This window comes from Polyodon spathula, chromosome 20 (assembly GCF_017654505.1).
Source record: "Polyodon spathula isolate WHYD16114869_AA chromosome 20, ASM1765450v1, whole genome shotgun sequence".
NCBI lineage: Eukaryota > Metazoa > Chordata > Actinopteri > Acipenseriformes > Polyodontidae > Polyodon > Polyodon spathula.
Genome location: NC_054553.1, coordinates 28,200,359 through 28,215,054, shown reverse-complemented (window position 1 = coordinate 28,215,054; position 14,696 = coordinate 28,200,359). Strand labels below are relative to the sequence as shown.

The following is a 14,696-nucleotide window of genomic DNA, read 5'->3' as shown; positions in this document are numbered from 1 at the left end:
CTGTGCAAAAAATGGTTGTTTCAAATTGCTTCATAAGAGCAATAATACCCATGAAATAATTTCCCTGCCTCTAGCTTGGAGTACTAGCTTGGCTTGGATACACACGCATCCCTATTGTACCTGCATCTCCTTGTCCCCATATTTCTGTGGGTTCTTGCTGCCCTGACTCTTCCTGCGTAGTTTCTTCAGCTCAGCTTGACACTTCTCCAGAGACTCGCCCTTGCTCTTGTGTTCCATCTGGTACTTCTTCAGGGCGGCCTGTGGGGGGCGACAGGGTGACAGACAGTCAGTAAGAAAGGAATGAAAAACAGGATGATGACTGTGGGCAAACTCGTTAAAAGGGAATTGTAAATGCACACTTAAAAAGTAGATTTGAATTGTCAGTGCTCACGCAATAACGAAGAACTGCACATGTAAATAAATGGAGGTTAAGGCTACTGACCTTCAAGTCAGTAAACAACACGGACTGTTGAAAAATAGGGGCTAGGAAACAAATTTACAGTAAGAAGGAAAAAAAAAAAGCCTCAGGTAAGTACATGTTTCTGCAAAACAAAACAAAAAACAGGTCACTGAATAAAGTTTCATAGATTTAACAGGAACCCAATTCACTGAGGTTGAGTTAATATAGAGCACATCAGCTCAATGTCGGTTACATAAATGTAATTCCTTGAAGAATACGGACAGTCCATCAGTTTTGAATTAATTAAAAAAAAAAAAAAGTATGATGGAGTATGATTTTTTTTAAATGAATATTAAAATATGCATCTTGAGAAAGATACAAATCTATCCTTAGGGCCTTTACAGCACAAATCAATTTTTCTGCTTGTGATAAAATGGACCATCTGTCTATCTGCCTGAGTAAATCGCAGGGTGAACGGGGAGGGACAGATCACACTGGACAGTGACAAGGAAGCCCTCTGTCTAACCATTGACCAGGCAAGCTCAGGACAGGAATGGATTCATTACTTATGAATGACATTGAAGGGCATCAGTCCCCTCTGCTGTCAAATCCGAAGGTTACAAAGACAAATAGCCTTTATTTTTTTTGAGTGGTTTATAATACTGGTAAGTTAAGAAGTGTCAGGTGTCTCTTTTTGCATAAAATATGTTGTTTCAGACAATTGGGCGCTGCCAGAGTCACTCAGCTTTGCATCCCAGTTCTCTCACCCCCTAACCACACAAGACGGCATCTCTTACAATAAAACTAATCCGACAGACAGCATATGGGTCCCTGAACTAGTCCTAATAAACTGTGACCTGGCAGCTAAGCTAGCATTGCTCACCTGAGCCTCCAGCACCTCATCACGATGGAATAGATGTTCTCAAACACTGCGGCTCATTTTTAAAAAAACAATCAACTTTCCCTGCAGCGCACAAACACACAAGGAAGGCACCTGCGTAGGCCACACACACACACACAACTGTATTTGTACATCTATCAAGTGTTTACGTCTGCCAGACAATTTATTAAGAGTTCACTTAAGCCAGAAGTTTACAGTATGAGTTGTATTTCAGCAGAAGTCATGAATTTCAAAAACAAGTTCTTAAAAATCAAAAAGGCAGAGTGGAAGATGTCTCCTAGATAAACGGCTCAAAAGATTGTCCTTTCCTCATCTCTACTCACAGTCTTTGATAAACTAAAAAAAAATAATTAAATTCAAAAGATTCACATACAGACACAGAGCGCAGCATTAGGCAGGGTTATTAAACTTTCCTGTGGCTAGCTTATCACAGGTTCAGCTTGGCTGCACAGTAAATGAAGTGTTTTCTTCCACGATCCCCTGCAGCACTCTGTGACAGGACAGAGAACTCCAGAGCACTACTGCAGTGGCAGGGAAAAGTGCGGATCAATAGAACCAGATAAAGAATGTGACAATAACAAAACCCCTCAATCAAGAGATTTCAACGGGAAGCCTTATCCTGCCCAGTGACCACTTCTCACAGGCGGTTGTAGACAGAAAACCAGTTAGGTCCACTGATGACCTTGGTCTAAGGTCATGGGTTGCCCGTGGACTAGCCAGGTATAATGACTGGTCAATGGTCACAACAGCAGGATAGCAGGAGCGGGATTATGATGGAAGTGGAGCAGGACTCACGCTCAAGTATCTGGCATCCAGCTCCACCTTCTTCTCCAGCTCTGTCAGCAGCTCGTTGTGAAAGGACTTTAGCTGGAATACAGAGAGGAAGGGGTTAAGTTCGAGGTGCACTACGCAGTCCAGAAAAACAGCAGCACGTGCTTTGGCGCGCAAAATTTTATATATATATATATTATATATATCTATATATATATATATATCATATATATAATATATAGATATATTAAATATTATATATATATATATTTATTTATACAGCATTCTGACTTACATTTTTTTTTCCATTGTTCAATTTAAAAAGAAGAAATCTGCATCTGAAGTCACTAGGAGGTTGGGTATCTTTCCATTTTGGGGTTGGGCAATTCATTTGCAGCTGCTGTGAGTAAACTCCTGTACGCAGGACTCGACAAGCTTGTTTTAAAACAAACATTAAAACCGGAACTTCTCTGATCTTGTTTAACAAAATTCACATCAAAATAGAAAAAGGTTCCTATTTTTGTACTCTGCGGCAGCACAGGGGTGAAAAGTCTGGTTCTCACGGGAGTAACAATAGGAGAGCTGAAAACGCATTGTTTCTCTTGCGCTAGTCTGCCTGCGTCATTGTTTCACACAGAAACGCACACAGGACACCCAGCCCCTTCCTGTCCACCAGGGAGGGAAAGACTTTCTTGTTCAGGGCATTAAAAAATATGTTTAAGCCTGCAGAAGTCAGTAGTTCCACAGTTTATAACTGAGCTTCGTTTCCTAGAATTACAGGTTACCCATCAGCATTGTGTACTTTGTCGATACGTATTTGAGAAAACCGTAGATCAGAAATATACTTTGTTTCAAGATGTATTTACACAGAGAGACAGGCACACGCACATAACATTTCCAATACAACATTGTTTTATGTATATGTGGAAAGCAGGAGACTGACACCTACCATGTCTTCCAGCTGCATCTGAATCTGCCGGTGTACTTCTGCCATCTGAAACAGCACGTCCCCTACAAAATAGACAGAGAAAAGAGACTGCATTAAAAACTCCCAGCTCCGTGAAGTCACACCGTGCAAGACCATGCAGCCAACAGACATGGTGGACAGGCGACAGGAAGCCAGAATGAACGGGATGGTAAGCTGTCAAGTCATGTGAGATTAACAATAACACAACAAAAATAAAACAGAATGGGGGAAACATAAAATCAATTTAAAAAATCCATAAAAAAAGGTGCCTTTTTAAATTACTCAAGCTTATTAACTACTATTATTAGCATCAGTTATAGGTTTTAAAAGGGTTTTAAAATTATAATGTAAACAAAAAAAAAAAAAAAAAAAAAAAAAAAAGCAAAACTCAAACATAAGAGAAAACCAAACCAAACTGTGAGCCATGCAGCAGGGAGGGGGAGAAATGATTTATTATTTATTTATTTTTTTTTTTTTTTTTTTTTTTTTTTTTTTTTTTTTAATACCTACATGCTGCCTCTTCTGAATATGCAATGCATTGTAAAAAAAAAAGGAACAAAAAGATCTAGATTGAGCAAAGAACAGAAGTAAAAAGACCTCAAGACAGTGAGAAGAGATACCTGGGAATAATGAGACAGACAGAGAGGTTTCCTCGACACAGTCAAACCCCTTTAATGAGAACCAGAGAGGGCCAGTCCGTTGAGGGCTCATATTAAACACAGAGCACACAACAGCCATGAACAAACAGCACTCGGTATCCAAATGCATATGTGTGTGGGAAATACATTGCAATGTCTAGTGCCTAGTCTCAATTTCAGAAAAAAAAAAAAAAAAAAAAAAAAGAGGCATACTGAAGAGACTGGAAAGTATGCCGTGTGGCCTAGTGGTTAGGTCTGAGGGACTGGGAGGAATGAAGCATGGCCTAGTAGTTAAAGCCGAGGGACTAGGAGGGATGCAGTGTGACCTATATGTAGGGGCAGAGGGACTGAAAAGGGAAGCAGTGCGGCCTAGTAGTTGCAGCTGATGGATTGGAAAGGAGACTGGGAGGTTAAAGCTGATGGAAGCAGTCTGGTCTAGTTGTTAGAGCTGGGAGGCAGTGTGGCCTAGTGGTTAGTGTTGAAGGACTGGTAGAAAAGGAGGGTGGCTTAGGGTCTGGTTGGAGACAAGGGAGTGGTAGTTGAAAATAAAAGAAGGTATTTTTAAAAGGAGTCATCTAAAGTGAATTAAGAAACTGCTTTAAAAAGTGACAACACCTTGTCTCCCTTGGTGAAGCTAAGCGGCGAAACCGAAGAAGAAATTATAATTAAAAAATCACAGGGGACCAGGACTTAGAGAACTGCTGAGGGCATCTGCAGGGTTTTGTGTAGGTTTAATGAGAGAGACCTTTCCCTGTATGCAGCATGGGGAGAAATCATTGTTCACCATTTAGCTAGTCCTGCCAGAGTCCTTACTAACGAGGTTTGACCGGTTTTCAATCAATTAAAACACAATGCAATGCAAACTGTTACACAAAGATGGGATTTTGTTTCAGTAGAAAACATTGCTAACTGCACACACTGTAGACTTTACCCACATTAGTTTGCTCTGGGGTTAGTGCCAACAACAACAAGTCCTAGTGGATAAAGAATTAGCCATTTAAAAAAATAAAAGTTTAGCAGGTCATCCTTAAACCCACCCAGAAAAAAAAAAAGGACACACACAAGCTGGAAGACACAATATAGTAACACCATTTTGACCCCACACTATGATAGATGGACTAGACAGCAGCAGGACACATGTAGGCTGCGCAAATATAAAACGTGTTAAGGGAAAAACAAACCTTCTTTAACTCTATTGAGATTACTGTATGTAGTGCACAAAGTTTACATACTGCGATTGCTCAAAGTCAGAAAAGCATTAAAACAATACAAAGCCTCTCCTACAGCGATATTCCTACAGCACAGATGAACCTGCATACTGGGTTCAAAGACAGCTTCTGAATACTAAACAGGAAAGCCTGGGGTGATGCAAGCTTCCCTTTTAGCGCAGACAAGCCTGCGCACTGCTGAGCCCAGGTTCACCCATGCCATTCACCTTGATTACTGGACTCCTTCAAAGGCGTGTCATTAACTGTGATACGCGTGCCATCAGCATGTCTCCAACAGGAGTGGCCCAGTTGTGGTGTTCTTCACCGACCATGAAGGCGAGAGACTGAGGAAGTGTTTGCTAGCCGTTTCTCCCATTAATGCGGACTAGAGCTCATTTGCAGCAAGCTGATTTCCCTTGGTGATCTAAAGAGCGCGCCATTAAGCAACAGACCAGTGATCACCCAAAGCCTGGGTAAACCGCTTTTTAAAAAGGGATTATAGCTTTTCTAATCAATACAGCAAAACAAACAAACATAACTGCAGCGGGCCAGTTCACACAGACTTGCCAAAAAGTTTAGTCTGTTTGTGGACAGTTTTTCCAGTCAAAGTTGAATGAAGTTGCTGTTAGCGACAGCCGACACCTTGTAAACAGAGAAATAAGCTAAGATAGTCCTTCGCAGCCAATGAACTCCCTCCACGCCGAGCAGTCCGCTCAGCTTTGCATGCGATCTCCTGATCATGGCAACTGAACCACCCTCTCTCTCAACTCCCCAGCAACAGACTTTCCCAGGACAGCTTGATTATAACCCTGGGGAAAAGAACGGGATTAGACAGGATTTTGCACTCTGCCACAAACCACGATGACGCCGAGGTGAATAACAAACAACTGACCTCACTCTGTATCTGTAGGTTTGACCAGACATTACGATATCATATCAGATCTTTACCTGGGATTTGGGAGGTGTCAGTCAGCATCTGACCAGGACTGTGCGATTCAGAGCGTTTACAAACACACAACCACCCCCACAGTAGTTCTTATACATAAAATATTACGTCAAAAGAAAAACGGCTTCTCAAACCAAATTTTCATAGATTAAAGGGTTTATGATTACCAGTTCTGCAGTCTTTGAAAACCACAATGGAGGAGCTGAACGTTTTCCTACATCGCTATCAAGAGTTAATTTGCAAATCGACAAGCAGTGAGGCTACCAGGGTTGGAGTCATTTCCCGTTTTTCAATTCTTTAAAAATCAATTCCCAATTCCCATTCCCTTTTAAATCAATTTCAATACACCATTGATCAAAATCGCAATTAGAAGTGTTCTGCTAAAAACAAGCTTCTCACCGTGGCAACAAACAACTTCAATTGAAGTCGCTGTTAAGACAACTCAATTGGCTTCAGAGAAAAGCAGCTGAACAATCAAAACATTATGTCTCTAAAATAGGAATTGGAAATTGATTTTAAAAAGCAATTGAAGAACAGGAATTGACTCTGACCCCCGAAATGCCAAACAGAAACAGAAATGCCAGTAGGTAGCAAACAGTATCAGGAGGGCATTGCATTGGCAAGGTCACACAGCAAAGCTACATACCAATGCCAATACAAAAGAGTCAGCATTGGGTGGTACAATGGTACATGTCAATTTCAGTGAAGGAGACTCTTTGCGATCTTGAATCTCTGATTCAAGATCCAACTGTGGAGTCCAATAAGGGGTTAGAGTTACATTGAAAAATAAATAAATAAATAACCCCTCACTGGTTGATTGCATCAGATAGCCTCCAGCTGTGTCTGATCACCAAGAAGCACAGGCCTGCATTGCTTGGAGTGATTCACTCAATCAGTCTCTGTAACAGTGCTCAGAGTGGAAATGCCATCTTCCACTCAGGAAGGAAGGTTCTTCTGAACTCAGCATGTGGGAGCCTTGAAAGACCTATTATCATCATCATCATCAATTACTGAAGGTGACACTCCAAAGAAACCTAGGCAAGTCAGACCAATGTTTCAGCTGTGCTTAAGTTTCTCTTCTTGCAAGTTTGTGAAGCGTTTCACGTTGCAGGTGAGTTAGCAAGGCAGGATCTGCCGAGCATGAAAAGAATCAGATACTCAACACAAGCTTGGGAGTGAACCCTGCCACCCCACTAATGAAAACAAGGGAACTTTAAATCTGATGAGCTGTATTTATCTGAGAGGGAGGGCTCCACCCCTCTCCTGTTGTATTTACTACATCAGCAGAATGGAGGGAAATTGCCAATTATTAGTTCTAGTGCAATAATGTAATCAACACAACTGAAATTACAATTTTTGCTCATGATAGTCATTTTCCTTTTTATACAAGATCCACAAACCTTACTAAAAAAAGGTACAATCACAGCATTAAGCATCTCAGATAAAGATAACAGATCAGGTTTAACCGCTAGGCAGCTAAGAGCTGTGCTAAGACAATTCATCCCGAAAATGAGTTTGTGTTCCCAAAGCAGTGAGATATGTCAGCCTGGACCAACACTGGTCTCCCGTCAGCCGTGAGATATATATCTGCAATCACAACAATGCCCTCCCAACCAAACAATAATCTCAAGATAGCAACCGTGGTGGAACCGCTTCAAACAGTTTGCCTTCCCATTGTTTTGGTTTGTTCCCCAGTGTTCACTGGCAGATGTTTGCAGAGAGATACAATTCAAAAGAACATCCAATAAATTAATTTACAGAAAGAAGATTATATATATATATATATATATATATATATATATATATATATATATATATATATATATATATATATAATTTTATATAATTTAAAAAACAAACAAACACACACACCTCCTCCTCAAGAAATGAAGAATGCAATGCACGATCCCTTGATTAGGCAAAGCTAGGGAGTTAATGCGCTTGGCTACGAGATTGCTTTCATGCTAATGGTGTGAAGCCATGGAGACACATTGAGATTACAAAAGTAGCAGGTTTTAACTCCTTGGTGTACTGAAGTAGTTATCTGCACTGCTGAGACAGTGAGGTCTAGACGGGGTCAGACGAAGTGAGTTAGGGATGAGGTATAGAAGGGTAGAGGTTGTGGGATAGTTGGGTGTTCTGTAACTGGGTGGTATAGAGGGGTACAGGCTGAAAGTACAGGCATTCCAAAGGGATGATTCCGTGTTCCGAAGGAATGTTGTCTCATTTGACATGGAACTGGCTTGCAGGAACCTGTGAGCAGAGCAATTGTGCCAGTGGCATAAAAACATCCGCTCTGAATTTAAATCACATGCTGTTATCTTTGTGTTCAGCAGACTCTTGTATTGTATTCATCTCCCTTCAGCAGGAAACAAAAGAGCACAGAGAAGTATCCAAGCTTCCTCTTCATAAGTCAAATGGAGTTTGCACTATTTAAACAAATTAGCAACACATTAAAATCACACGTACCGCCCTTAAAAACTTCTAACCTTCGAAAGAGGAGCGGGTATACATTATGTAAAGCAAAGCCAGGCTCTTATTGTTGGAGTGCAGGGGCGTCGGTGAATTGCCAAAGACCCGGTGCGCGTAGGTTGGGGAAATAATCTCCATGCAGTAACTAGAGCGGTCACAAATAGCCCAGAAGAGATTTCTCTTGTTTGATTAAGGGTCTATTAAATGATTTCCCTTCTTCACTTTATAGAAGCGAGCAGAATGAATAAGACACATGGAGCTATTAAATGGGCAGGATATCCTGCCTTGCCCCACTTGCACAGAGAGCAGTCAGCGGCACTGAAAGGCAGCGGTTAAATGCAGGCTCCACCCCACCCCCACCCAACCAGTGCTTTCCCTTCCCTTACAGGACACTGACTGGATAATAGCAGACAGCATGGGAGAACTGAAAGAGAGCTGGAGCACTTTGTACAAGCGAATATTCCCTTTAAGGTACTGAAGGGGTATTAAGCAGATAAACAAATGTATCGTTACTTTGAGAATACAGTGCTACCCACTACACTCTCCTCAGAATCTCTGCTAGGAAATCACACACTTTATGGGAAAGAAAGGATTTCAACGTCTTCAGGTAAACAGGGGCCAAGACATGAGTCTGTTTCTTTTCGGTACTTCTAAATACAATTGAACTGTGCATTTAAAACAATGGATAATGTTGAACGCCAGCCTTACAGGAGGTCTGATTATTAGCTTGACCAGTGGTTGCTGGGGGTAAAGGGCAATCAAGACTGAGAAACGGTTCAGGGTGTGGGATACTGACAGATGTCACTGACTCACTTACCCAGCCTAATTACAGCCTTATGTAATAAATACAAAGCACATTAATAAAAACAGGCACATACTGTAAGAATCCTGCACCTTCTGTAGAAAATAGAAGATTTTTCCATAAAATTTGTTATGACATTTACATACCAGTTGTTACTTTACAGGATTTCCACCACATTTCCTTTCCTCGCATGAAAGTATCAATTTTTATGAATAATTCTATAGAACTTAAACAGAGGCATAGTAGGGAGACCATTAAGCTGTCAGCATCAAACTGCTGTTGTCAGCAGGGAGTTACTATGGAAAAGGGATCATTATCAGAAACATAGCACCAGGGCACAAAGCCTGTGTGTGGGCGTATGGGCGAGTGGGTGAGCGAGTGGGTGTGTGGAGGGAGAGGGAGGCTGGCAGGCAGGCAGGCAGGCAGGAGGGAGGGAAGGTAACTCTGATCTTCACAATATTCTTATTACAAGTTCCCTTTTGATGGGAGTGTTGGGGGGGGGGGGGGGGGGGGGGGGCATTTTGTGGGTGAGGTGGCTGCCAGAGTTCTGTAATAATCCAGAGGAGGACCTAGCAATTCTTCACAGGGATCTCAGCTGACAACAACAATGTCTGCAAATATGCAATTTTTTTGCAAAGTTATTTGTTATGTAGGCCAGTGAATGGCATGTCTTTTAAACTGCGGAGAATAGGGAGTCATGTCTAATCACAACTCGCTCACTCTCTCCTAGTCCTACTGGGGGTGAAGCAACACAGATACTAATTCGACTTGAAACAGTAAGTAGTGGGGTTACAAAAAATCTAGCGTTACACGTCCCCACGTGTTGCTATAAGTGTTTCAATAAAGTGTCTGTCATTTTTCTGGACATAGTTCTTTTCAAAATGTCCGCTCTAGTGCACTGGGGTTTGAGATCTGTCCTCTAAAAATCACTGCAGGAAGAGCGATATATAGCAGAAAAACATAAAAGGTAAACACCCCAGTGGAAAAAACTGTTCTAATTAGATTGTGGGCCTAGAATTGTAGCCAGACCAGGAGAGCGAGGATGACCTACAGCACAGGAAGCCGTCAGGTAACAGGAACCTGCAGTAATTAAGTTTAGTTTCACAGCAATGTTAATGCTAATAAGATGCAAGTCATGGTTACCGTTAAAACAGACATTACTCTTCAATGAAATTGAAATGACACCAATGCTTAATGCTTCTATGTAGTAAGAAAGCATCCAGTCAGGCAGATTGTGAGCGCAGGATTTTTTGTAGAGGATGTGCATTACCGTAGATGTAAAATGAGTCTGGCAGGGGGTGAGCTGGGGACTGACGAACAGATTATTAAGGACTCCAAAAGCTGCCTATTGAAAAGCCATTCCTTCAATTTGTTTAAATTAGATGTCAGCTCCAGACATCAATCATCTAAACTGTTTCGCTGGTACCTGGAGTTCCACTAAACTGCGAATCTACTGATCAAGCGTCTGGCTGACTTCGGTGACATTCACACAATGCCAATGCAGGTCAGGGAGATGCTGGAGTGAAAAGGAAGCCAGGTTGCTGTACTGTGCACACCGCAGTGCCGTGTGCAGAAACTGCAGAAGGGATTGAGAATGGAATGACCAGGGTACCCCCTTTGACACCTCCACTGGAGTAATCTCCTGCTACTTGAGCAGGTGGTACCCAGCAGTGAAAATGGGGCACGTCTTGCAGGCACATTCAGAAAATGTTTGTTATATAACTGCTAATTCAATGGGGATTAAAGACATGAGGCAGCTACTGCACTTTTTCTTCCAAGTGCTAAAAATACACACAGAGCACACTGCAAGTGTCACAGTACAGCAAACATGGGCAAGGTTTCTCGAATGTCACCAGTAACTTTAAACACTTCTATCTCAGTAGACCAATACACGCTGCAGCTGAAAGCTTTAAAAAGCTATTGAAATAATGTCATAAATCTTACCTGCTGTGCAATACAGATAAATTATACATTTCTTCTTTAGCAATAACCCTTTTAAGTTTCAGGAAACTCAAATCAATTATTGCAATTTCACACAGGAACCCAACTAGTATATAAAGCAAATGCTTAAAAGGAAGATATTGCATATGGCTTTGAAGTAGTTGAAAAGAGCAATATTAGCTTCCTTTTTATGGTTTCCAGCAGGAAATAAACCTAACCTTGTTCTTTCAACTGATGCGATTCAATTTGAGAGCAGATGGTAGTTTCATTGTATTAGCTTTATACTCTCGCAGCTGCTGTGAAAGGCAGGTTTCATTTACTGCTCCACTCCTACTGCCTTCAACTTTTAGTACTTCTCTCCTGATCTTTTCAGCCTCTTTGGCCCACTTTGGCAGACATGCCAAGGTCAGCTACAATAATGAGTGAGAATGGAATAATGATAGACTGCTAAACTTGAGACCGAAGAGCCCTGGCCTATCAGCATTAGGTGGTGAAAATAGCATATATTTAAATCAGTATTTAAAATGACAAAATCAGCTAGATTCTGCTGTTTTTTGGACTTGAATATATTTTTCTGGCACCCTGATCTAACCCCATCTTCAGGAAGCATGAGAGCGTTGAGGCGACCCCCTTGCTGTGATCAGGGTTAGCCCATTAACCACAGAGACGCAGAGTCAAGCTGCAGTGCATGTTTCACACACTGGCCACATTTGATAGGGCTGGCGTTCGTTCAAACTCGCCCCTGTCTATTGGACTCCAGGCACTGAAAGAACGGGCTATTGTTCAGCCTCTCTGCTAAAACCACAAGCTAATCGGATTTGGGCGCAGAGTAGAGAGCATCGCTTGCTTTGCCTTGGCATGGCCCCAAAGTGGCTCAGTCTGTGCCACGCTGCCTTGCACCATTCTTTACAGGGGAGCAGGATGCACCAAGGCAGGGCAGTTTGCATTGCTTCGGCTCTCACTGTTCCTGTAATATTTTGCTACTACAGGCAGTGAAGAGAACACAGCAAGGAGCTAAACTCTCAATCAGGAGATATTCAGAAATAAAATGAAGCCACTTCATCATGGTGTTGTACCAGCTGGCATGTCCGCTATTCATTACTTATTTGTAAAGAAAACGGAGAAACTCCCTGCCTAAAGCCAATGGTCTGTTGCATTGTTACAATTATTCATTTGTAAAACCTTTTGTAAAAGATTTGTATAACCAGTTTTGGTGGGGTTCTGTGTGCCGGGAATGTGTTTACAGCTTGGGGAAGGGAATTAGGGAACAGAAGCCAGAAAGGCTGTGGAAAAGAATAGAACCTATATCAATGTTAGAACTAGAGATTACTTCATTGCTTTTTCTTACAACCAACAAAACACCAAGCTAATTTGGCAGGGGAATTTGTCCATACGTGGTAAATATTGCTTTTGTTCTGTATTGGGCTATACAATTATGAACTAATATGGTTTATAAGTTGTCACAATTTTATATATAAAAATCCATCCTATAATTTTAGACTGTGAATCCTATTAACTGTTGGTAAAAAGGCCATGTACCTTACACTGCTTGATGGTCTACTTATTTTTGGTATACTTATATACTGTTATTTAAACTCTAAAATGATCTCAGAATGTTATAACTGTAATCTGATATGTTGTGGTAGAATATAGTTGAATATAGTAGAATTACTGTTTACCATACTTTTTTGTTGTAGTATGTATTTGTGCCATGGAGAACCCCGTCGCTGGTTCTTGAGCAGATGTGTGCAGCTGGGACACATAACAGTAGAGGCATTGCTAGGCAACCAAACTGAGCAGGTAGGCTTGCCTGGCGCCGAGCTGATCGGGAGGTCCTGATTGGCTAGGGGACGTGCCTGCGCACAGCTAAAAAAGTGTCTGCTCGAGGCAATCTGTACTGCCATGCTACACAGAGGGGTGCTTTATTTACAAATCGAGAAGGAGAGCGTCCGCTCCACAGGAGCTTTCAACTGCAAGATGGAGCCTGTGAAGGCTCTGCTAAGTCAAGAGACCCAGAGTCGCTGGGAGGCTGAGACGTTGGGAGCAACAGCAGTAGGTTAGTTTCGGGGATGTTCATCCCAGCCAGTATAAAAAGAGGGTTTGGTAGTGTAGTAGGTTCCTGGAGCGGGACATCTATCTGAACGAGGCTGGCGTTTGCCTTTTATTTTTGTTTTGCTTATTAAATCTGACGCTAGGGTTACCAATGCAACACCTGTGTGTTTAATAAATATGTGTGCTTGAGCATTGGTGTTAACACCCAATGCTCTGCAAGACAGTCCCCAGTTACAGTGTTATGTATCAATTTGAATAAAAGCATACATATCAAAATTGAATAAATTATTACAGAGAAGAACCAATGATCTTATTAGTAAAAATCCAGCACATTTAATATGGGACCTGCCTGCTAAGTGTGACTGGGAAAAATAAGTCTGTCCTATTCCCATGGGAGATGGGAGAAGTGAATGTAATTAAAAACAGGCTTTGGATGGCAAACAATAGGGCCAGATATACAGAGGTGTAGGTGTCTGGGAGGAAGTAACTGGAGAGGGGACCAGCCCTGTTGAAACACTGGCATGGGGGTTCCGACAATACAAATGAGAACGTCCCGAACTTTCAACTGAAATACTTTTTACACCTTGATTTGCCTTTGCTATAGGACTATAGAAAAGAGTTTGAGACAAGAAACAATCTTATTTGGGAGTCAAGGGCATTTGAAATTGTTTTCCAATTATAGCAACTGTGTTATATTTGGGTCTTCTGCACAAATGTAGGTTATGTTTGGTCAATTTTTCAGGAACTAACAACAAAACAAAGCTGACATAATGGCTTGGTCTTTAGATGGAAGAGCTTTACAGTGAACCAAGTTCATTAACAACAGCGGAGGATGGATGTGGACCCACTGTAGTTTATCAGAAGGAAGAATGTTTTAAGATCATGTCTTCTACAATGACCAGAGCTCAAAGCTCTCCCCCCTTTAAAAGTTCTTAGTTGAATTTTAAAAGATTTTCTATTTCTTTTATATTTCTAATTACAGCACATTTGTACCTTTTAAAAGAAATCATACATTACCATACAATTGTTTTTTGTCACTCTGGTATTAAATAGCAACACACAAATGAAAAATGATTTTAATAAATTAATAAATGCGGTTAACTGTGCAAGACACTTTCCTTGGGTGATCAAATCAATCAAAACCGTCCTCTTACATAGTTCACAAAACCACTCGATACAGGCTCAGCTGTGCATATTATAGGTCTGGAAAGGTTCTTAATAGTGTGGTTTAAGAATTTAACCAGCCTGTGCCATGCCATCTGATTCACATGGGTTTTCCGTCCTGCCCACCCAGTCACTCCCAGTATTCCACCTAGCAGCCATGCACCAAGCAGAAATATAGAAGGACTGGTCCTCCAGTCCCACAAAACAGCACAGAATTTAGTTCAAACCAAGCTGAGCTGTGCTAATCATTTTATATAACACTGCTAATAGTGTGGCATGTTTTCCCCCCCAGAAACCAGGTGACGCTACACAGTAAACAAAGGTAAACAGTAGCACATTAAAAGGGGAACACTACATACAAATATTCGGCTCATCTGAAATGAATCCTGTGCACTGGAAGACATTGGCAGGTTGGAACAAAAACCAGCAGAGGG

The 14,696-nt window shown here is 41.5% G+C and overlaps 1 protein-coding gene across 11 annotated transcripts in view; it reads right to left on the bottom strand.

The window, feature by feature from the left end:
* LOC121295348 (brain-specific angiogenesis inhibitor 1-associated protein 2-like) overlaps positions 1-14,696 on the bottom strand; it is a 52,051-nt gene that overhangs the window by 22,946 nt on the left and 14,409 nt on the right. For 10 of the 11 annotated variants that reach the window (XR_005946905.1, XR_005946904.1, XM_041219854.1 and 7 more), the window contains 3 exons: positions 3,022-3,083; positions 2,097-2,168; positions 121-258 (listed from right to left, as the gene is read on the bottom strand). Coding sequence is in view for 9 of the 11 variants with exons in the window: in XM_041219854.1 (XP_041075788.1) it covers positions 121-258; positions 2,097-2,168; positions 3,022-3,083 (272 nt within the window). In the remaining 2 variants the exon portion in view is untranslated. Of the gene's footprint in view, positions 1-120; positions 259-2,096; positions 2,169-3,021; positions 3,084-3,549; positions 3,557-14,696 lie in introns of those variants that run through there. The other variant, XM_041219858.1, reaches the window with a different exon arrangement.